The 22,281-nt window shown below is 38.1% G+C and overlaps 3 protein-coding genes across 4 annotated transcripts; 2 read left to right on the top strand and 1 right to left on the bottom strand.

Moving 5' to 3' along the window:
• Positions 1-1,305: 1,305 nt before the first annotated feature.
• Positions 1,306-10,665, bottom strand: sri (sorcin). Its single transcript, XM_087848387.1, has 9 exons — positions 10,536-10,665; positions 10,321-10,375; positions 8,946-8,990; positions 8,712-8,781; positions 8,002-8,045; positions 7,709-7,856; positions 5,594-5,707; positions 5,232-5,290; positions 1,306-1,668 (listed from the first exon to the last, which is right to left on the bottom strand). Exons 2-9 carry the CDS (start codon positions 10,366-10,368, stop codon positions 1,642-1,644), a joined length of 555 nt encoding a protein of 184 aa, XP_087704513.1. The 5' UTR covers positions 10,369-10,375; positions 10,536-10,665; the 3' UTR covers positions 1,306-1,641.
• A 1,348-nt stretch (positions 10,666-12,013) lies between these two features.
• LOC102777365 (uncharacterized) lies at positions 12,014-14,680 on the top strand. Of its 2 annotated transcripts, none has more exons than XM_006791760.3 (4): positions 12,014-12,313; positions 13,222-13,515; positions 13,723-13,795; positions 13,989-14,680. In XM_006791760.3, exons 1-4 carry the CDS (start codon positions 12,148-12,150, stop codon positions 14,059-14,061), a joined length of 606 nt encoding a protein of 201 aa, XP_006791823.2. In that variant the 5' UTR covers positions 12,014-12,147; the 3' UTR covers positions 14,062-14,680. The 2 variants fall into 2 exon arrangements, with proteins under 2 accessions (XP_006791823.2, XP_006791824.2); XM_006791761.3 differs by having other exon boundaries at positions 12,015-12,313; positions 13,726-13,795.
• A 390-nt stretch (positions 14,681-15,070) lies between these two features.
• Positions 15,071-21,674, top strand: snrnp48 (small nuclear ribonucleoprotein 48 (U11/U12)). Its single transcript, XM_006791759.3, has 9 exons — positions 15,071-15,304; positions 16,499-16,612; positions 16,835-16,895; positions 17,439-17,519; positions 19,267-19,446; positions 19,567-19,688; positions 20,900-21,003; positions 21,115-21,237; positions 21,450-21,674. Exons 1-9 carry the CDS (start codon positions 15,158-15,160, stop codon positions 21,544-21,546), a joined length of 1,029 nt encoding a protein of 342 aa, XP_006791822.2. The 5' UTR covers positions 15,071-15,157; the 3' UTR covers positions 21,547-21,674.
• Positions 21,675-22,281: the final 607 nt, after the last annotated feature.

Here is a 22,281-nt window from a genome sequence, read left to right as displayed (position 1 = left end):
TGTATTTTACTGGATGTATAAAAAATGTATTATTATTAAGCATTTTAAAACATTCATTCAAGTCTTTTATTATTTGTAGACAAAATATTGCTGTTTTTGCTGTTATGCAGTCAGTATCTGACTATTTTCAGTACACATTTTTATCCTGGTTGTTGGTTTAAAATTGAAAATTGCTGTCAAATTGTTATAACGTATTTCTAACAGTTTCTTCTAATCATTACAGATAAGCCCATTGACGGTAAATACTGTGTTTTCGATTCTCTCACAAATGAGGAAGAACATAAAAAATAAAATTATCTGGATAACAAGTTGACACCATCAAGTCAAGCTGACATTATTAAACACATCGAAGTCATGAAAGTTGAGGAAAACTGTGGAAAATATAAACTCCTGAAGAACAACTGTGAACATCTTGCAACTTATGTGCGTTATGGAAAAGCATTTGTAAAGCAGGTGTGTAACAATAATATTGTATTACTGTGTTTGCTCGTTACGTGGTTAAAAGATTTCAAACTGATAACCAGAAAGTAAATAACCCTCATTTTAACAATGCTTTTCCGTTTTTCTATTGCAGCCTGGAACCAAGGCAGGCTATTTGCTCAAACTGATTCCAGGAAAAACATTACATGATGCAGATGAAGCAATGAAACACATATCAGATGAAGAAGTCTTAAAAAAAATTAGAAGAACTTAACAAAAATTCAGAAGTTGAGGATCAGTGTAATAATGCTGTAATGCTTAAGAGTGTTTTAAGGACTCCCACACTTTTAACCTCTCTTACTTTTCTGTTTATTCTTTTACATGACATGAAGTCTTCATTGGAAATAAAACAATGAGCAAGATTCTGTTTTGATTGTGTCAAATTGAAGCGCTTCCATGCAGTTCTTATTTGTCTCATAAATGTGGACCCAGCACAGACTGTTACTTATATGCGGTCCTTTGCTCTTTCCCCCAATGCCATATAGTTCACTAAAAGCTGTGGACTAAAAGCTAAAATGTTATTTAAGGGGGGGTTAAATTGTGCATAAGTTTAAGCAGACCTGTTGCAATCATTTGTTTTTCTAGATACATATTTGCAGTCACTAAAGCTAGTTTACATATAAATGTTAAATGTTCAAATGAAATAACTCACAAGCTAATAATATAACAAACAGTGTAATTTACCTGACGCTTCACTGAATTAATAAGCACCTTTTTGTCCTTTAATTGCATGTCTTGCATGCATTTAAAGGACAGAAAAGATCTCTTTAAAAGGACAGAAACTTAAACCAAAGATAACAGAAGTAAACAGAAGCAAAGTATAAGTAAATTCATACATTTCTTTATTAATTCCATTAATGTTCACATGCCACTGACCAGCCTGCAGGTTTACATTGTTACTCTAGTGGTAAGAGCCCATGCAGATCTAAGAGTGACACTAATAAGCTCCAGTATACAGGCACTCAAATGACACTAGCACACACTGAGGTTACTTGTTCGTAAGTTTAACACTATGCATTACTTTGCAAAAGGTTTTTGGTAAAATGGAATGTTTCAGTGACATTTTGTACAATAATGTGTGTAAAAAAACATATGAAGAAAATGCCATTAATATAAGATTTTAAAATGTGGTGGGTGTCCCTCTGTTTCGTGCTGTCCTCTTCAAATGCTCATGGTGACCTGGATAAACTAAGGAGACAAAGATAATATGTTACTCTACAACTCGTACACAGTTCTCCAGCAATTATTTTCTTTACTACATCGCATTTTTATTAGGATGTGTAATAACTTTTATAATGTATCTAATTCTTTCAGTTTTCCAGGCAACTGTTTCTGTTTGGTTAAGGCGTGTTTGCAGCTTCCTGCTGCCACTGTAAGAAACAAGAAATCAATCAATTCATATTTGGTGTTAGTATCTTGCCCAAGAATATTTGGCATGCAGACTAGGTTAAGCCAGGAAACGAACCACCAACCCTCCGATCAGTAGATGACCTGCTCTACCACCTGAGCTACAGCTACTCCGTAGTCTTTAGGAGATTTTTTTTTCTGTAGCAAATAAAACACTGTTGCTTACAGGTTTTCTATATAACCTTAAAATGTGCCAAGATGTCTATGTATTTCTAAAACATACTAAATATAAAGACAAGCAGCATCACAAATCTGTAGAAAGGATGCCAAGACATCTCAGAAACAGGCACTGACATCCTGTTTTGGAACCATAATATGCAGAACAGTTCTGTGGTATCGACACACAGTACTGAGGTCCCATGTCCAGCCCAGCCCCTCGTACCAAACTAGGAGCTAAACCCATCTAGGGGCGATCATGGCTCAAGAGTTGGGAGTTCGCCTTGGAACCTCGGAAGGTTGTCGATTCAAGCCCCGGCTTGGACAGTCTCTGTTGTTGTGTCCTTGGGCAAGACACTTCACCCGTTGCCTACTGGTGGTGGTCAGAGGGCCCAGTGGTGCCAGTGTCCAGCAGCCTCGCCTCTGTCAGTGCGCCCCAGGGTGGCTGTGGCTACAATGTAGCTTGCCATCACCAGCGTGTGAATGTGTGGGTGACTGGATGTGTAAAGCGCTTTAGGGTCCTTAGGGACTAGTAAAGCGCTATACAAATACATGCCATTTACCATATCTATAGTGAAGAAATAGCTGATATGTTGCTAAAACAACACAGTAAGAAGTTATTAATAATTTCCATTCAAGAATGAAAGGCTGAGTGTATAACAAGTGTCAACAACAGTACAGTCAGGATTGTGGCAAGAGGGAATTCACATGGACTACTATTTCCAAGCACAGGGTGGCAGTGTTCATTTCCAACATACTTTAGTCTCACTTGTTCAACTTTAATACGACTTCCAACTCGAGTGTTTCGGCTGGCAAACTAAAGTTCTGTAATGTCATCAAAACACAGTTTTACATTGTTTGAAAAAAATAGTTATCAGATTTTTGTAATTATTTCAAGTGTTTTTAAGTAATCTGTCTGAATAAAAGCTGTATTATGGTAAAAAAAAAAAAAAAAAAAGCATATTTAGGTTTAATGAACATATTTACTATATCAGTGGTTCCCAAACTTTTTTTGCTGGGCCCCCCTTTGTTTTACAGAAAAATGTTCGCCCCCCCCTCACACACACGCACGCTAACACTAACGCACGCTAACACTAACGCAGGCTAACACATCCTCCAACCACGCACACCCATATTTTGCTCAATTGCGGTTTATTTCACACCTCAAACATTTAGTAAACAATTAAGCAAATACAAGTAATCTACAGGTAGTAAGAAAATAAACTACGAACTCTTTTACGCTACGTCCACACCTACACGGGTATTTTTGAAAACGCAGCCGTTTCGTCCACACAAACCGCGTTTTGAATCACCGAAAACTGAGATGTTTTAAAGCTCATTTTTTGCGTTTAGGTGTGGACGAGGAATACATAGTTCGTCATGCAACATTAAAGGTATTTTCCTTTTTTCACGTCAGCTGTGCACCACGTTATTGTTTACAGGAGATGAATTGCAGAATGGCAGATAGTCAGATTAACAGCATTTTGTCTCTATCTTCAGGTTTTACACGCTTACATATAAACACGCAGTTACTGTCCCTCTATTTAGAAAGGCAGAGGCGTCACGGTGTGATTATTTTACATGTAGTTGTTTTTTTCCTGTGTAATAATATTCAACATTGCTATCAATACATTTTTCAAAAAAAAAAAATGCCTCTCTGTGCAAAATGGGTTTAAAAACATAAACAGCTGTGGGATACTGTTTGTCCGGGATTTAGACAGGGGGAACAAATCGTGGCAGGATCAGCCTGATGTTATTTGTATCCCACTGTAACTTTCCTGTAAAAAGAGCTAACACCTCCAAAATGTCAGGAGTAGTTAGTCATTACAACAAGTGTTTGTGAACTAAAAATCAAGAATGTGGGATACTGTTTGTCCGTGATTTGGAGAGCCCAGCTGTGCTCCTGATGAAGGGAAAACCAATTCTGCAGGGGAGACCTACCTCGGCACTTGTGCAGGTGAAACCAAAGGGAAGATATGCTTCACCATATTTTCTAGTCTTTGGCTTAGAATGAAGTTGGTTTGGAAACATATTCAGTGATGCTTCATCTCCTGCTTTGCGTTTCTGTGAGCGCCCCATGCTAGCAGTGTCCAAGTGTTGTTTTTGGGGGTTTTTTTTTCCCTTTTCTTGCCGCGCCCCCCCCCCTGCAATGGCTCTGCGCCCCCCCTAGGGGGCGGGCCCCACACTTTGGGAAGGTCTGTACTATATAATGAACATCTATTTCCTTAAACACTGACCAAGGCCTTTATCTGAAATTAGTCTCAAGTCTCGGTGTAACTGTCCCTGAGACAGTTAAAATAAAGTTGGTTATTTCATGTTTCTGTGATAGGTTCATGCTTAATTTAGCTCATTTATTTATAAGATAAGATGATAAAAGTTTAACATTAATTAAAAAACATGTCTAAAATATGTGATTACAAAATATGGGTTCGTTTAATATGTAAAGTGCTGTAAAGTTTGTATGAGGTAAAGTTGTAATTGTCACATGACCAGAGTTTGGTTGAGAGCACAACCATGGCATCGTGGAGCTAGCATGGATACATGGCTACAGATGCATCTACAGCCTCAGCGTTAATGTTATTCTGCATGTGGTCCAAGAGGCGCACACGGTATGGTTTAATGTATATTGTTTGTATAATGTTGCATAAGTGTTCTACACTGGTAATGAGAGGACATTTTTGTTATATCCATTATTGTGCATTTTTTCTGTTCTGCTTGCACAAGACTGTTTATGGACACTGATATGAGAGACTGATAAGCTCAAACATTTATGTTGTAATCTTTGTGTTTCTTCAGTTTTCACGGTGTCTGAAGACAATAAGAGTGAGAGAGAGAGAGAAATAAATTTCCGAAGACATCAGTATGATGCGTGGCCATTCTTTGTTGGACCCCTGTAGTTACACTCGGAGTCTTCATTTCTAATTCTCTTTGTATAATTGGGTATAACAGTTCATGAGTCTTGTTTCCAACACAGGAGCTCTGTTTTTGTAAGAAGGCTTGTTTTTTGTCTGCCTTTCAAACTAACAGCATCACACTGTTAATACAAACTCTACACAAATTTCACATTAAATACCTTCCAGCGTTTAGTGACAAAATTATAAACTCAGTGTTTATTTTGACACAAGAAAACGTGGCATTAAAACGAACTCTTCAGACAAAGAAGAAACACCTCAGCTGTAAAAACTTACATCGTCATACTGAAATGAGGCGTTGCCAGTTTGGGTTGTGTCCCTCCTTCGAAATTGATCTGAAAAACAAAGACACATTAAAAAAAGCCACATAAGTTTTATTACACAATTTATTTCTTTTGCTTTTCTGTCATTGTGGGTATTCCTTTCTTTTATTGTTTTGCCAAAGCTGTATGACCATCTATAAAAACCTCATGAACGAACACAATTTTAAGTTGTTGTCTTAATGCGGTTTACAACTTAAATACACGTAAAAAAAAAAAAAAAAAATCAGGCAATATTCAAGGAGCCTAAGAAAGGTCCTCTGTCAAGAATATTTACTGCTAGTTTGTCCAGTTTAATGCATTTCTTGACCGACTCACCGGTGAGGGCGCGGAGCCTCACAGCACAGCTCACAAACTCATCAAAGGGGATTCTGCCGTTCAGACTGTAGCGCTTCATGATGCAGTTCATAGCCTGAGGGCTCAGACCGTAACCTGAATGGACACACACACATTATCTAATGGTCATAGCACTTAGTTAACATCTACTTTATTGCCACTCTAAAACCCATGTCAGTCTGTGCATGTATAGTCCATATACACAGAAATATGCAGGACAAAGTTCAAAGTCCTTTTCCTTTAGAGACCTTCTGGACAGTCTCTACTGTCCAGGGAAGGGTCAGTATGAACTTTTGTAGAATTTTGCACTAAAAAGATTTTAACTTTAGATAACATCCTTTTTGATTGATGATCATTTTAAGTTTCGAGAATGTTACGGCCCTCGAGCCGGGTCGGGCCGCTCTAAAGAGAGTCGAGAGTGTTTCTACTGTCATAACATGTTACGACCCGACTCCAGGCAGCCAATCGTCCGCAAGGTCTGGCACACTGTGATCTGCATAAAAGAAGGCTGGCACAGGACTCCGAGCAGCCAGTCATCCACAAGTCCTAGCACACTTAGATTTGCATAAACACAAAAGGGTAGCCTCACTCTCTCCAAGGCCCAGGGCCGTAACACCCCTCCCCTTAAAATACAAGACTACGTTTGTATATATGTATCAATATGTGACAGATAACAAAACAAGCCATACTCACAACCGGGAGAGGTCATCAACTGGTACTTTATCTGTACGTTTTTGTTTTTTGTTTTTTTAAATGCCAAATCTCTGAATTGTTTTATTGCAGCAGTGGGGCTCATCGCATGAGGAATTTATTGTGGCTAAACATCCGGGCAAGAAATACAAGAGGATTATGGACAGTGTACACTACAATGGGTAATGTGCCGGACCCCAAGTAAACATGGAAGTGCTGAAGAGCTAGCAACAGAGCCAATGTCTCCTTCTCAATGGTGGAGTGCATTGCTGGTGCTTTGCAGTGGCCTAGTGAGATCTGGCCCCTTTTATTACAGTGTAAACTGACTGGAAAAGCCCAAGAGGTGGTAGCTGTGCTTCCCTTAAAAGATAGTTTGGAGTATTCTTGTGTTAAATCAGCTGTGTTGCAAGCATATGAATTTGTTCCAGAAGCATACAGGCAGAAGTTTCGGATACAGAGGAAACTTCCCTCCCAAACGTATGTGGAGTTTGCCAGGGAAAAAGGTATCCTCTTTGACAAGTGGTGCTCTGCATCAAAAGCCAGTGATTATGATTCATTGCGTGAATTGACGTTGCTGGAAGACTTTAAAAAGTATCTTCCAGAGAGTATAGTGTTATACCTGAATGAGCAGAAAGTAACCACTTTAGCGACTGCAGGAGTTCTCGCAGACGAGTATGTGCTCACCCATAAGGCCTCTTTTCTGGTTAAAGAGAAGTCACAGTTTAGTGCTGCGCAGCAGGCTCGCACTGTTAAACCCTTAGGCTCTAAAGAGAGTCGAGAGTGTTTCTACTGTCATAAACCGGGACATGTCATTGGAGACTGTTTGGCCCTGAAACGCAAAACAGTGAATTCTCAGCAACTCAAAGGTGTTGCCTTTGTGAAAGCAGCGTTCCATCCTGAGGTGCTTGATTGTGGTGGTAAGGTGCCAGACCCTTGTTTTGATCCCTTTATCTTTGATGGTTTTGTATCGCTAACTGATAAATCCACAGATCTAAAATCGGTGCGCATACTGAGAGACACTGGAGGGTCTCAGACCTTAATCCTTTCTAGGGCTTTACCTTTCTCAGCAGACAGTGCATGCAGATTTAATGTTGTGGTGCGTTCACCAGGTCTATATCAAGTCAGAACTCGTTACGGAATTTCCCCCCGTCGCAGTATGCCCAACCTTCACAATAGAGGGGCCATGTTGTTGGTTGATTTAGAAAAACGTTGACATGCATTTTTACATCGAACAAGGATGCTCGATTCTATCCCTCATCACCGCTAAACTGACTTGTACATATACAGCACCTCTTTGGGATTGGTAAGAAAAGTGGGAATGATTCAAGCAAGCAAACCATGTTGCAGTGCTCCAGTGGACACCTGACTATTGTCAAAGTCATAACTTAATCTTTAATTTGCTCTTACCCATGGATTTGATGGCCTGCTGCAACTCCTGGCCCTCTATTGTCCCACTCTGGTCCCGGTCAAAGGATCCGAAGGTCGCCCTCCAGCCATTCAGAGCCTGCCACAGGTCCTTGAACTCATTAAAGCCCATAGTGCAGGACATATCCCTCTGAGATAGCAGAGTCAGTCAAGGACCCTTAATACATCACCCAAGTTACTGTGTCACTGTGTCACGTAGTGTTTTTCCATTAGCAACTGTCATCATATCAGTTAATCCACTAAACATGTCTTTTGGATGATTAGCTGAAGGATACGTCCAACATATTGATCATCAGTCTGCATGTCTCAAGGCTAAAGGCTGTGGAAAGAAACAAAGATCATAAAGATACAACTGATAACTATGTTTCGATTCATCTGGGCAAATATACAAATAACATTAACTGTGTAATAAGGAGATCACCGTTATTAACAGGTATGACAGACCGATACAAACACTGATTTTAATCTGTATACAAGGTGGTTTAAAGATTGAACAATAACAAACACTAACTGCTTCTCACATGTAACCACAGGTGTGAAGTCACGCAGAAAGAAATGTGAACGAAAGTTGACTAACTACAACACACCACGTTCTCTTACCCCAACACCTGCCTCCCCATGTTTCCTGTCTGCATCAACGGTCACATACAAAAAGACTTCAAAAGCAAAACTATTATGGGCTGTTCTGTGTTTTTAAACTATCTCACTGAATTCATTAACAGTGCAAAACAGTTCTCGAGGTCTCGAGACACTGAATACAATACCAGTGACACTGGTTAGCACTTAAACTGCTGCTTGCCGACAAGAGAGTTCCCCTTAATGCTAAATGATTTTTAGAGCAAAGGTTTTTATAACTATGACCAAAAGTCACACCGTAGTACTTTTTAACAAGAGGCACAGATATAATTTAGATATAAAATGAAATAACCAAAATCAGTATTGTGTTTGAGGTGCTTTTTAAATTCTAAACAGCCTTTGCTCTTACGTTGGTATGAGCCAGAGATGCCAGATTGTGTGAGACAGCGCTGCAGCTCATCTGCTGAGATCTGTCCATCCTGTCGGGGTTTATGAAAACACGACAAAGTGGGATACACAACATGGTTAAGTAACTAACAGCTACTTTACAAAGGTTTAAAGAAGCATGAATGGTCATTACATCAACAGTTCATCAGGTTCAAAATCAGTGAAGTGATTTGAGACTTTGACTTTTGTCTCTTACCTGACCAGCAACAGCTGAAAAATAACCATAGAGAGGATCTTGTTGCTGAAAGTTAGAATGAAAGAAATTAAAGTCAGCGAGATTTAGCTGATTCTTCATATTATTCTGTATTTGTAGATACACTTGAGTTCCATAGAACTCTATGTCCTGCTATGAAAATAACAAACTATACTTTATACAAGTTTTATTATAAAAAATAAAAATAAATCTCAATATAAATAAACATATTATTTTTTAATTTCTTAAATGCTTTTAATCATTTCACAATCCTGTTTGCCACTTAAAAGGCTTGAAATGATTCAGTGTATTTTCTAATTTGCGTGGCTGCTTTCTGAGGCCTCATTGAAGAGGCCTCACTGTCATTAACGGACACTGTAATCTAAATAACAGATGTATAGATAAATAAAACCTGCACAACACATCTGGATACAATCATTACAAGAGGCTGTCATAGGGTTTGAAGTCCAAATTTGTTATATAATTAGTATAATTATTAGCATAATTCTAACAGCTTTCGACTACACTGTGAACAAACTGCTATCTGCTCTGATGAGGTGTGGCAGCTTCAGATGTGCTATGGTTAGGATTTTAGAAACAATTATCAGGTTAGAAATATGATCCACTATGAGCTTATTAAATCCTATTTGATGCTACTTAAAGTAAAATGCGATAATATAAGAATCATGGGTATTTGGGTGATTAACACTGTTGCCTCACAACAAGAAGATCCTGAGTTTGACCCCACCACCTGGTGAGGGGCTTTCTGTGTGGGGTTTGCATGTTTTTTTTTCCCGATTTCCTCCCCACAACCCAGAGACATCCAGTTAGTGGGGTTACGTCAAATGGTTAATATAAATTGCTAATAGGTGTGAATGTGAGTGCAAATGGTTGTGTCTCTCTGTTAGCCCTGCGTCAGGCTGGCGACCTGTCCGGGTAGCCCGCCTCTCGCCTTTGGTACCTGGGATAGGCTCCAGCCCCCCGCGACCCTCATAAGGAGAAGCGAATAGATGGCTGTGTATTTGCAACACAAATACCTGTCTACATCATCTTATACTTTTAAGTAAAAACACCACTTTTGCTCGACTGCGGAATGCATCCTTTATACAGTCATTAGTTATAGTACGAATCTAAAACACACAAATACTGCTCGAGTTTCATTTTAAAGCCGAAATATTCTTTAAGATACTTTGAAACCAAATATATTGTCAAAATGTTTGCATGTTATTTCAAATGGAAACATTTATGTAAGGGATCTAAACACGGAATTTCTCTCAAAACGTCCAACTTCCGGACTGGTTGGAAAAGACGCCCATCCCGGGACGAAGGTCGGTTAATGGCTGTAAAACCGTTTCATCACAATTTAACGGGTTCTTACCATTCCTGGAAATCCACCGGGGCCAGCGCCGTATCCGGGAAAAGTCATCTTATTCCTGTTACAAAACGAAATAAACATAAGAATAGTAACGACTCAGAGCAAAACAAATCTAGCGACCGAGGGCGTGTCTGGTGATGTACGCAGGAAAACACCGAGAAGTGAGGTTATAAAGTGCCGTGAAGTACAATGAAGCACAGATTTAAATGCGAACTTACCTGATATAAAAAGTACGACCTCAGAGAAGAAACAGACAACTGTGAAGCCTCGGAGGGGCAAATGTCCACTTTCCCCAGTGCGAGCCACCACATTAAGTTCCGATTGGTAGGGAGAGGACATGTGACCTCTAATTGACCAATATGATCAAGAGGGCTGGCTGTAAAAGTTCTGCAGTAAATTAATGGATTAAAAAATGTACATCATAAATATCAGTTAATGCTTCAGTTTTAAAGTGGTTAACCACCACCTTCGAATTATTTCTAATCATAATTTTCCGGTAAAAGCCTTTAGTGACATTTTACTATCTATGAGCTGCTGTACAAAGCTTTTACGTACATACGTGTGATAACAAGATAATATTGCACATTTTATAATGCAAAGTGTCGTGATCTTCGTAATATTTCTGGTTATGTTGTTATTATTCTTTTTCTTCTTTTGTCTGTTTTTGAATATTGATTGCTGGGTTTTCGTTGTTATTCACACTTCTTGTTTTGCCAGTGGTTTTCTCTCTGTGACTGACTCCTATGTTCGCCTCTGTCTGCATCTCTTTGTATGTGTTAGTTTCATTCTGGCCCCTCATTCAGTTCACATATTGTTTCATTTTAAAGCTTAAATCGTCATTTGGTTTTCTTTGCTGTTTTTAATCCCATGTTTTGTTATTTCCCCACCCTCCCTAAGGGGTTTCTCGTTTCTCTTTTTTGTCTCCTCTGTCCTCTGGTCTCATGCTCATGACCCAGAATCAATCATTGAGGTCTGTTTACCAAAATCTCGATTCCTTAAAAGCATCTGGAGGACAGAGGAGTGGGAAGAGATATTAAATGAAAAAAAAAATAGAAATAAGGAATGAGAGAAATTAAGTTTAGTTTATCCCCCTGCCCTCCCAGTGTGCTTGCGTTCTTTGTTTTCTGATTTTATCTTTTAGCTTAGTTGACATGATTTGTTTTTGTCTGTTTGTTTTGCAGTACTTTGTTCATGAGATTGAAGTGTTTGCATCAGTAAGTATCCTCAAGACCAAAAAATGAATCAGGAGAAATGTATTGATAGAAAAAGTTGTCAATGGTTTATAAAGTATAAAGCTACCATAATAATGCCCTGGAGATTTTAAATTCCACTTTAAATTGCTTAAGACATACAGAATGATCTTTTTTTCTTTTTACTTATAGATAGATTTTCTGTGATAAATCCTTATAATCTTTCCTTATGTTGGCCCTTCCTTAAAGATAACCACTTAAGTAAAAATAAATTATCAGATGTTACTATTTAAAAAATGACTGGATTTGCCAAAAAGAAATAATTTTATTGCTGAAAGCTAGGTACAAAACTGAGAAGTTGATTTTATTTATTCATTTATTTATGTTTTGGCTATTGCAGTCACAGTGATTAAAATACAGGACTGATCCTTTAATGTAAGGCATTACATCAGAGGCAGAAACAAACAGTCCAATCAGCTTCTTCTCTCAAGTGGCTCATACAGTCATTTCCTCTGCTTCCACCTCCAGTCCAGAGAAAACCCAATCAGAGGCTCCATCGTTTGTTTAGGAGGCAGAAGGGAAATCTGTTTCACTGCTTTAACCACACACAACAGTGGACGGTGCTGAAGTTGGCGCTGGGATGCACAGACTTAGTCATGAATGCTGGAATTGGTCACCCAGACCTTCTCTGTGTCTTCATCCTCAGCACTCAGGGAGCCTTGTTTCTGTCATGGTGAGCCACCAAGAAGAAGAGGAGGCGGGTGAAGAAACAGGAGAACTTCCAGCTGTATGTTGCTATAATACAGGTAGGTCTGAGATGTCAGGTTTTTGCAGCTGTAAATGCAGCAGGACAGGTTAAAAAATGGGAAACATAACAAAAAGTAGGCACTAAAAATGCATAAAAAGCATATCTAATTATTAAATGACATCATACAGAACCTTACTCATTGAGAGCAAATCTACATGGAACGTTTGACAAACAACATTTTTTTAAAGAAAAAAAAGAAAATGCATGTGTGTTCAGTTGATCACAATGTCATTTAAAAAACTGAACGATATCACACATACTATCTGGCCTAGACTAATAAAAAGGATGTACTGTTGTATTTACTTATATTAACTGATAATAAAATAATAGAAATATCAATAAGAATCCAAGTCATCATTGTGCATAAAATGAAAGTGTAGGTTGATTTCCCAAGAGAAGAGCTAAACAAGTACACATGCTCAATTTTTTCTCTCCTTAGCTGCCACATTATGTAACAAAAGCCACATTTAAATCCAAGTATCTCTTATTGCTGAAGAATGAGTTTGCAAAGACTTACTGTTGGTAGCATGACTGCTTTCACCACTGGAGTAAATGGTATAAATTACAAATCTTAACAAATCTAATCCTATTTAATGTTGTTTTTTTGTTTGTGAAACCCCACACTGCTATTTCTGTATATTTGTTGTGTGTGTATGTGTGTGTGGGAATGTGTACCAGTATACTGCTGACTGCTGACCACGGTTTGAGTCCAAACCCAGCAGGTCTAATCAGCAGGTGGAGGAAACAGATGGTTCAGACATATGATTCAGCCATGACGTGTAACTCTAAGCCACCCTCTGCATTAATAAGCCATGTATATTTTGGTTGTTGTTTAGTGTAATGTATAGCTCGACCTCAGCCACTGATTGGTCAAGTTAACTTTGTATCTCACATATATTTCTTCAGGATGTGGTGACGTTATCAGTCAGTCTGCTGATGCTCAGTGGTCCATCTATGAGCCTCAGGTCCACTCAGGGATTCCCAACAGCACAGGGCTGTGTCAGCATGACGCGGGTGCTCCTTTGCAGCAAATAACAGTGGTTGAAGCTGAGCAAGGAGATGTATTCCAGCATTTCATGAGTTGTCAGTGCTGGGGAGGTCCAGGGATGGAAACCCAGAGATGTGCATGTGTTTATAGACAGAGGGAACAAGATGTTTTGGGTCACTGCTCATCAGGATCTCCATTTATCTACTGTGGAGGTGAGATTACACCTAGTTTCTAGGGTCTTTTCCTTAATGATATCCTTTCCCTTTACCTTAGCAATTGTGATATTCAATGTACTGAACTAAGATGTTCCATCGGAGTGTTTAAAGCTGAGATTGCTGTTGTCATTCAGCCAACGCACACATATATTTATGCAGGCATCCATTTGAGACATATCAAAATGTTCTTGTATTTGATTTAAGCAGTGAGGAGGAACGTGATCGTTGGAGTGGAGGTTGTAGAGGAGGTTGCAGTTGAAGACACTCTGGAAGTAATGTAAGTATTTAAGAATTATTATATCATATACCAAAATCATTACAGCAAATAAAGTAAATGTTTAAATATTATTTTGCACAACTAACACTTGTACACCTCATAACCTTTTTGTCTAACACATAAATACACTGCAGTTCGTACAAACATACTACATATGGTTGAAAAAGTTTGTTGCTTGTGTATCTCTTCCCAGAACAGAGGATATTTATGCAGACGATCTGCTGGATCCAGATACATCACAAGAAAACCAGCCGTATCCCACATGAAGCCGGAGTGCCTTTCAGTGTTTCTCAGTTTCACTGTACGCTCTGTAAATAAAATTTAATTCACAGTCAGGCGACAAATTTAAATGAAATGCAGTTGTATGTATTATGAAGACGCAGGGCTGAAAAGCTTACCTGGTGTTAACATGTCTCCAAAGCTTAGGGAGTCAATGCCACTCTTCTAAATGCCATAATTTGGTGTTATATGATGATAGTAAAAAATCCAATAGAAGATGTCCCATAGGTGTTGATTTGGGTTAAAATTTCATCACTTTTCACCACTCACATCATATGACCGAAGTAATTCTTATGTTTATCAAACTGTACAGTGACAGAGTGACAACTCACACCCAATTAAAGTCCTACAAAGCACTAACCTGTTACAACGATCACCAATGGGACAGAAATATTATATCATACCATAGAAATGAGCACTTGGAGAACAATTTTCCATCAGTGTGAATTGAGTATACTCAAGGGGACAAGAAGAATCAAACTATGCTGCACAGTTCTAAAATCCACTGCGTTATGACTGTATGGTTTAGAGTAATGTATTTATCAGATATGTTTGTATTCTACATGAGCCCTTGTCTTTGATACTTATGTATACAAATAAAAAATTTACAACTAATTTCTGAATTGCTATTATTTTTTATAATATAATATAATATAATATAATATAATATAATATAATATAATATAATATAATATAATATAATATAATATAAGCCCTGCGACAGACTGGCGACCTGTCCAGGGTGTACTCTGCTTCTTGCTCTATGACAGCTGGGATAGGCTCCAGCGCCCCCCCGCAACCCTGAAAAGGATAAGCGGAAGCGAATGGATGGATGGATGGATGGATGGATGGATAATATAATATAATATAATATAATATAATATAATATAATATAATATAATATAATATAATATAATATAATATAATATAATATAGCAACTATTGGACTTCAACTACCAGCATGCATCGCTATTGTTCTTCCGTCATCACTGCGCGCAGGATGTTCCGCTCTCCAGTACAGTGAACGATCCTTGTGATGATTTCAAGGGAAAATCTTTGTTCATTTTGATATAAAAACCCATCATGTCGGATTCATTACCGCCGCTAACTCTCCAGGACCGCATGGAGCGTCTTCAGGAGCTGACGGAATTTACTGAAAAGTGCAAAAAACAGATAAACGACATATTTGAAACGCTGGGATGGTCGCTAGACTACAAGAACTCCAACCAGGTAGCTAGCGTTTGTTTGGCTAATGTTAGCATTTATTGTTTAGTCAAAACAGCAGAAAACCTTCTCTGAATGTTTTGTTTTCCGTAGCAGCAATAGAGCAGCATCAGATTTAAGCGTTTAACTAAGTTTGAGTCCAGAGAGATTTGCTTAAGTGACTATAATGTAGTTTTTCTCTGCTACCTAAGCTAAGCTAAGTTTGGGGCGTTTTCAGTGAGTTTCTAATATTTTTTTCTGAAGGCACTCAAGCTTGGTGGTAGATTTGCTGGTTGCTCTCGCCTAATTGGCACTTTTATTTGCTGTAATGTGGTTCTATATTGCCCTTGTTAGTGGTCTACGTCTGATGTAATTAATATAACTATAATTAATATGTCATGCGTCTTCTAATAGTGTTTTTATGGTTGCATCTTATATTTACCGGATTTTTTAAATGCCGCTTTTCTTTTCCTGAGTTTTTTGTTATTTATTTTTTAATGTGCTCTTCTCAAAAGTTTCAACGAGGATGCTTTTGAAGCTACACTTTGGTTCAAATGTCTTTGTTTACATTAAATGGTACAAGTTTTCCTTCTTTTGATTACCACATATATATTTGTATCTTCTTGGCGATCATTTTCTGGTACTGAAGATTCAAAATAGTGACATCTCAAGTCATAATTCCCGCTCTGAGCAGCATTTGTCAATGACTGAAAGGAAAAACTCCCTTTGAACTTTACATTAGGAAGATTTCTTGAACAGCATTCAATAGAACTTGGCAAGGAAAGAAGGACATAGAAAAACAACGGCAAAAGTACGGAAGAGAGCAGACAAAAGTTAATGACATCTAAATCCAAAGGATTTGTCTTTTACAAATCCTTTTAGAATTAAATGTCTTTTACAAAGACATTTAATTCTCAGTTTGAATTAGACCTATTTTAACGAGTTTTGCTATGGGGTTAATTTGTGGTGCTAGTTGTTACATCATAGAAAAATATGCGTATTATTAGCTTTCATACATATTTACACAATACAGATTGTATTGAATTCTGGCCATGAGGTTGTTTAGTCCTTATAAAACAGTTTTAATAAACACTGCAGAAAAAAACCTTTCAGAAGGTAATTGTGTTACAGCAATGGTATGTTAATAATGCTTCTGTGTAATTCATACCTGATGTTAATTTAAATTCATTATTTGCTAATGTAATATGCTTGCATTCTCAGGAACCAATGGAGCAGTGTCCCTATGACCCTCACCACAGGGTCCCGGTCAGGACCATGGAGAAGCACAAAGCCTCGTGCAAGCTAAAAAAGATGGGCTACTCTGCCGAGGAGCAGGTAACACATGTAGTTACAGATTAATATGTTGGTGCTGGAATCTGCTGCTGTAGCCTGGCTGTACCAATTGCACCAGAGACAGCAGGGCAAAAGCAGTAAAGTAGACTACAAAAGCTTCTTGTTATTGTGCAGCCGACTACTGAAAACCTCATAACCTCCAGTGTTAATGTAAAGTTGTGTTTAATAATTGAAAGAGCTGTAAAGCTTATCACTACTTTACAGGCGGAGATGTACGACCCCTCCGTGAGCTATGAGAACACCAGCGTCAGAAGCTTTACAATGGGTAAGTCATCACAGAGGACTTTCTCTGGAAATTATCACCTTTCTTTAGTATAACCAAAGTTCACCCTAGTAAGATTAGATCTTTTCAGAAGACCACCTCTCTTCTTTGGAAATTTTGCAACTTGTGTTGTTAAAAGAAGGAAGAAATAATTCATTTTTTAAAAAAATTAAATAAAACAATCTCAACAAGAAACACTCAATTTTGTTTTCTTTGTTCTTTTTAAATGTACTTTAAAAAGTTTGTAGTGCAGTAAAAAAGATGTATACGGCTTTTGTTATGTGCCCTGTTGAAAGCCATTTTTATCTAGTTAATTATATAAATAATTTTGAATATTACTGTTTTGTTTTTTTTTCTTGGAAAAAGAACATATGTCGCCTTCATTTCATTGTTTACTAAATGTTCTTTGAACGTTAAGTAATGATGCTTTTGTCTTGGCGCGTAGTGAAACTCTTAAGAGATTTGTAGTAGAAAGGAAGGTAAGGATGGAATTTTTCGGTCAGGAATGTTTTAGTAATGTTTTTTCTGTTCTCATTCATCATGCAGACAAAACCACCCAGCATCAGGTGATCCTACAGGCGAGATCTGCTGCACCAATGATGAGGATGGAAGGAGTCTTCTGGCAAGGTAGCGGCTCATTTTATTCTGTGCATTCTTTTTCTAAGTACAACACACCAACGTACATTTACTAGAAGCAAAGGTACAAAGTTAACTCTGTCATCGCCAACTCATCATTGGCGATGATGAATTGGCGATTACTCAACCCCGCCACCAGACCTACATTCAGAATCCAGACCTGCTGTTAGATGTTGGAAAAAGAAAAAAGTTTGTTTTTTTTCCCCCTTTGACATGGTCAGATAGAATGGTTGGGATTAGGGTCATTCCTCTCCAGTGATAAACATGATTTTACAGGGTTATTCTTGAATATTCAGATGTTTAATTTTATACACCAAGAAAAATGCCATTAGTTTTAAAGTCCTCACTAAACTCATTGTAAATTCATTGTTCACTTTTTTTGGCTCTCACCCTCACCAAATAGTAACTAGTAATTAGTACTAGTAATTAGTAAAAGAGGAGCTTTTACAATTTCAATTTAGGATCGTCACGTCCTTTTCTAGTTTTGCTCCTAACATCCATGTGTTGTTTGTTCTGTTTGCAGCGATTGGGGTGAGTATTAGAGGAGATGGGCTCTAGAGAGGTCTGCCACTGGTTTCATGCCTCATATCCTTTACTGTCATATCCTTTCAAACCACAGGGGTTTGGGTGTGGGAAGGTTATCAGTCACATCTGCATCCTTGAACATACAAATACTTTTCCCTTTATGTGATGGGGAAAGTCCATACATGTAGACTCATCAGTCATATTTAGACTGAATGTTTAAAATACTTATGTAGTTTCTGCTTTCTGTCAAATCATCATCTAAAAGTATTGCAGTAGAAGGCCACAGTTCCTTACTGATGCTGAGTTATCATCAGAGCTTGGAAGCTGAACGGAAACGGAAACTAAACAGCAGCAAAACAAAAAGGGAAACCAGTCATTGCTGTTAGGTAATAACTAGGGACTAAACTTTAAAGTAACTTCTGTCTTTGTTCCTCACCCTAACATTAGAGCTAACAGGTGAATTTCCTCTTATTAGTGCAGCTACCAAAACAACCAATTACTGTTTATTCCTTGATTTTAACATAAAACTCATTGTTACAGCTGGGGGCAGCACAAACGATAAACCGATTTTTAGTTAAGTCCCCATATTTTCCCCTCAGTTATTGGTTCTGTTACTAGTTAGCTAACTAATGTAAGTCTATTGACTGCAGCCAACCGACCCAATGATGTCATGCTCTGTGCTGGCACAAGATGGCGCTAAACATAAAAAATCTTGAAGCACTTATTTCCTGTCAGTGTTAAATCTATGTCACTTTTTGAGAACAGGATCCATGGTGTAAATTCGCCTTTATGATTTTCTACTTTAACACTTAAAACCAAATTACTTTTATGTAGAATCCAATTTTGGCTGAATACAGAGCTACTTTGAGAAGTGATCTTAGGAATAATTAACCTTTTGACTTGCATTATGTGGACGTGTTTTGTAAGAGCAAACAGGTTATTGGTGACTCATCTGGGGTTAGAGTTGGGTTTCCCTTTGGCCACATGCAGAGAAAACTAGAAATTTAGAGAAACTAGAAAGATTGAATTTTTTGTTTTTCAGGATTCCAAACAAGCAAAACTTTAACTTATCCCAAACCTCTGACTCCGAGTGATCAGGTGGCTGTTTTGAGGTTGAAGTCCAGGATTCGTAATTAGATAAATGAACTAAAATCTTGTCTTTTAGTTTGTGTTTTCTCACTTAGCTTGTAAAACTTGTCTGATCCTTTATCAGGTCAGTACTCCGGTGAGCCGGTCGACGTGCCTCAGAACCACAAGCGAGCCGTGTGTGATCTCACTGTTGCCGACCGATTGGCTCTGTACAATCATGTGGTCGGCGTCATCAATGAACAGAAGGAAGCATCGTCCTCCAACGACGATCTCTACGTAGATTTGGTGTCCAAACTCCAAAAAGGTGAGATTTAACTCTAAGTTTAACTCTACACTTAGAGTTGCTGTAATTTTAGTGAAGGAAAACTTTTTTTGGGCTTTCTCTGGTGCAGTCCACATAAAAATTGTGTGTGTTTTTGTTCAGATGAAGAACAAAATGAACCAAAGACTAAACTGGAGCTGATGGCAGAAATGAGGGACTACAAGAGGCGGCGTCAGTCCTACAGAGCCAAAAATGTTCACATCACCAAGAAATCCTACACGGAGGTAAATGAGTTGATAAAGAACAATAAGTGTTGTCCTGATTCTAATCATTTACTTCATTTATATATAATCCATGATGAAGGTGAAATAACTTTTTTTTTAAATGATGAAGGGTGTTGTGAATCACAAGAACCGCTTTTCCCATCTTTAGTTGGAAATATCAAAAGTAACAGTACTTTAAAATGGTGAAAACGAAGGACAGCACAGTATAAATGACCAGTGGATTTGGTGAGCCGGATTTGGAAATCCAGTTACTCTTATTGTTGTTGTTCTTATTGAGCTCTTTCAACATAAAGTGTTCATGAAGCTGGACAGGCTTTTTTTTTCTTTTGTTAATTTATATAATTTGACTGCCACAAAGCAGCAAAAGAACAGACTGTCTGATAAATTGTTGAGTACTTCTTTTCCTCAGAAAACTCTCAGCCTCTGCTCCACTATCAGTTTTTCTGCTACATCACCCTACCCAACTCCAATGTGGACAGTTTCTCAAAATGCACAGAGACAAAACAGGCTTTATCTTGATGGACAAGAGGGCGAAGAATCCAGTTTAGATTCTACTGAGCAAGATGCTGGTCATCTGAATGTTGACTGACTGCCCAGATCTCAACAATACGTGTGTCTGTTTCACACAGGCAGAGAATTTTCGGTGGGAGCAGTATAGTTTTGAAAGACATGTTAGCTTATTCTGTTGAGCAGGGTAAACATTTATGGGAAGCAAAGCAAATTTTGTTTTATAAGTAGTTTTCTTGTCTTCCTTCTCTCACCATAACCGGTCGCGGCAGATGAGATCTTGTTTAATGAGGCATTAATAGACATGTTTATTGAAACTCTGGATTTTAACTGCTTTCAGTGTGTTTTTCAATATAATATCTGCACTGATTTTCCAGAGTCTTGGCTCTAATATATTCCCTTCACACTGTAGCAATAACAAGACTGGAAGAAATAAAACTAAACATTTTTGAACATTAAAAACTAAACTGAAATAAGAGAGTCAACTGGAAACTTTTTTTTAAAGTCAAAATGAAATAAAAATAGAAACTAATTAGAAAATGCTAAACTATGATAACTCTGACTGGAATACTAAATAAACTCTGCCTGGGAATCTCCAAACTGAAAATCTGATGCTAAGCTCAGCGTGTCGGTCCTCAGAGAGACCTGTCCTGTTTAAACCAAGGTTAGGAAACAGTAATGTGGTCTCTATGATCGCCCTGCAGGTGATCAGAGAGGTGATCAGCGTCCATTCTGAGGAACTTGCCAGACAGTGGAAAGAGGAGGAAGACGAAGAGGAGTCGATGAGAGTGGAACAGTCTTCCCACGGGTACACGAAGCACTCCTCATGATCATGTTTACGCTTCATTGACGATTAAGATATTGCATCAGAGGAGTTTATAGGTTAAAGACAATTTTTAAAAATTGTTTTGTTTTTCAGGCGGCAGGTGGATGAAAGACGCTCACCATCCTCAGAGTCTCACCACTCCCACAGTAAACGCCACCGCAGCCGGGAGCGAAGCCACGAAAGGGAGAGCAAGAAGAAGAAGAGTAGGAGGGACAGGTGAGAAAGGAGTTATCTAAGGGTTGTGGATGTTTATGGGAAGTTGTATCTTCTGTTCTAGCTCTTGTATACCACACACCAATTACAGAAACAACCACATGACATAATTTGCATCATCTTCACAGCTTAATGATTGAAAATATCTTGTTTTGTAACACCAAAATGTATTATGCATACTGCAGAGTTAACTTGGACTTTTTGGATCTTCACAGGGATTCCCATTCCCCAGATGACCACCACCACCACCACGATAAAAAGAAGAAAAAGAAGAAGAAGAAAAATGAGAGAGACAGGGAGAAGGAGAAGTGAGAGTGCTGAATCTGCAGTGACTGAAGTCGACTCTGAAGTCGCAGTGTTCACAAAGACGAGACTAAAAATAGGTTTACACACTGACGCATTTTGTAAAGATTTAAACGCAATAAAGTCTTTAAACCGAACATTCACTGGTTGAGTTTTATTTTGCTTCACTGACACCATTTTCAATCAGCACTTCAGCGTTTTACAACACAGCCACATCTTACCTCCCTCTGCATGATTGGCTGGGCTTTTTTTTTTTTTTCTGTTTTAACGATAACTTGGAATCTCAGACAGGAGTGTCTTAACTGTCCTACTTTCACCATAAGTTCAAAGGTTATTTTTTGGCCTTTAGTCTTTGCTGTTTGGGTGTGTTTACCTGGAAAGTCATTAAGAAAATGGAGTAAAGGGGGTTTGTGCAGTCTGTTTATAAAAAACAAAAAGCACTGCAAGTAAATGTAGGGTGATCATTTTACAGATATTTAAATTAATAGTCTGATAAAGAGTTCAGACTTTCAGGAAGAACATAAAAAGTAAATCTGACTGTTCACTGAAGAATAGTTGCAAAACTACGCACCTGTGATTCTTGTTCCTAGGTTGAAGAATGTAAAAATGACCAGTTTATACAACAAATTATTATTATTATCATTAATTGTCTCTATAGTCACACAATCTATTTGTGTTGGCATAAATGACAACATTGTTTGAAATTGCAACACAGCAAAACATTCGGTCTTTTGATTTAAGAAA

The sequence above is a fragment of the Neolamprologus brichardi genome, chromosome 11 (genome assembly GCF_056152115.1).
Source record: "Neolamprologus brichardi isolate AB-2024 chromosome 11, ASM5615211v1, whole genome shotgun sequence".
NCBI lineage: Eukaryota > Metazoa > Chordata > Actinopteri > Cichliformes > Cichlidae > Neolamprologus > Neolamprologus brichardi.
Note: the sequence above shows the minus strand (reverse complement) of the source record. Positions and strands in the feature narration are given on the sequence as shown.

Excerpts from the sequence above, each read along its gene's own strand:
- sri (XM_087848387.1), bottom strand. The coding sequence starts at position 10,368 with ATGACTTTTCCCGGATACGGCGCTGGCCCCGGTGGATTTCCAGGAATG. Across the intron at positions 8,991-10,320 it reads CCGGTGGATTTCCAGGAATG|CAACAAGATCCTCTCTATGG; the intron begins GTAAGAACCCGT and ends TCTAACTTTCAG. Across the intron at positions 5,291-5,593 it reads GAGGCTCCGCGCCCTCACCG|ATCAATTTCGAAGGAGGGAC; the intron begins GTGAGTCGGTCA and ends TTTGTTTTTCAG.
- LOC102777365 (XM_006791760.3), top strand. The coding sequence starts at position 12,148 with ATGCACAGACTTAGTCATGAATGCTGGAATTGGTCACCCAGACCTTCT. Across the intron at positions 13,516-13,722 it reads TCCATTTATCTACTGTGGAG|CAGTGAGGAGGAACGTGATC; the intron begins GTGAGATTACAC and ends ATTTGATTTAAG. Across the intron at positions 13,796-13,988 it reads GAAGACACTCTGGAAGTAAT|AACAGAGGATATTTATGCAG; the intron begins GTAAGTATTTAA and ends ATCTCTTCCCAG.
- snrnp48 (XM_006791759.3), top strand. The coding sequence starts at position 15,158 with ATGTCGGATTCATTACCGCCGCTAACTCTCCAGGACCGCATGGAGCGT. Across the intron at positions 16,896-17,438 it reads CGTCAGAAGCTTTACAATGG|ACAAAACCACCCAGCATCAG; the intron begins GTAAGTCATCAC and ends TTCATCATGCAG. Across the intron at positions 19,689-20,899 it reads CCAAGAAATCCTACACGGAG|GTGATCAGAGAGGTGATCAG; the intron begins GTAAATGAGTTG and ends ATCGCCCTGCAG.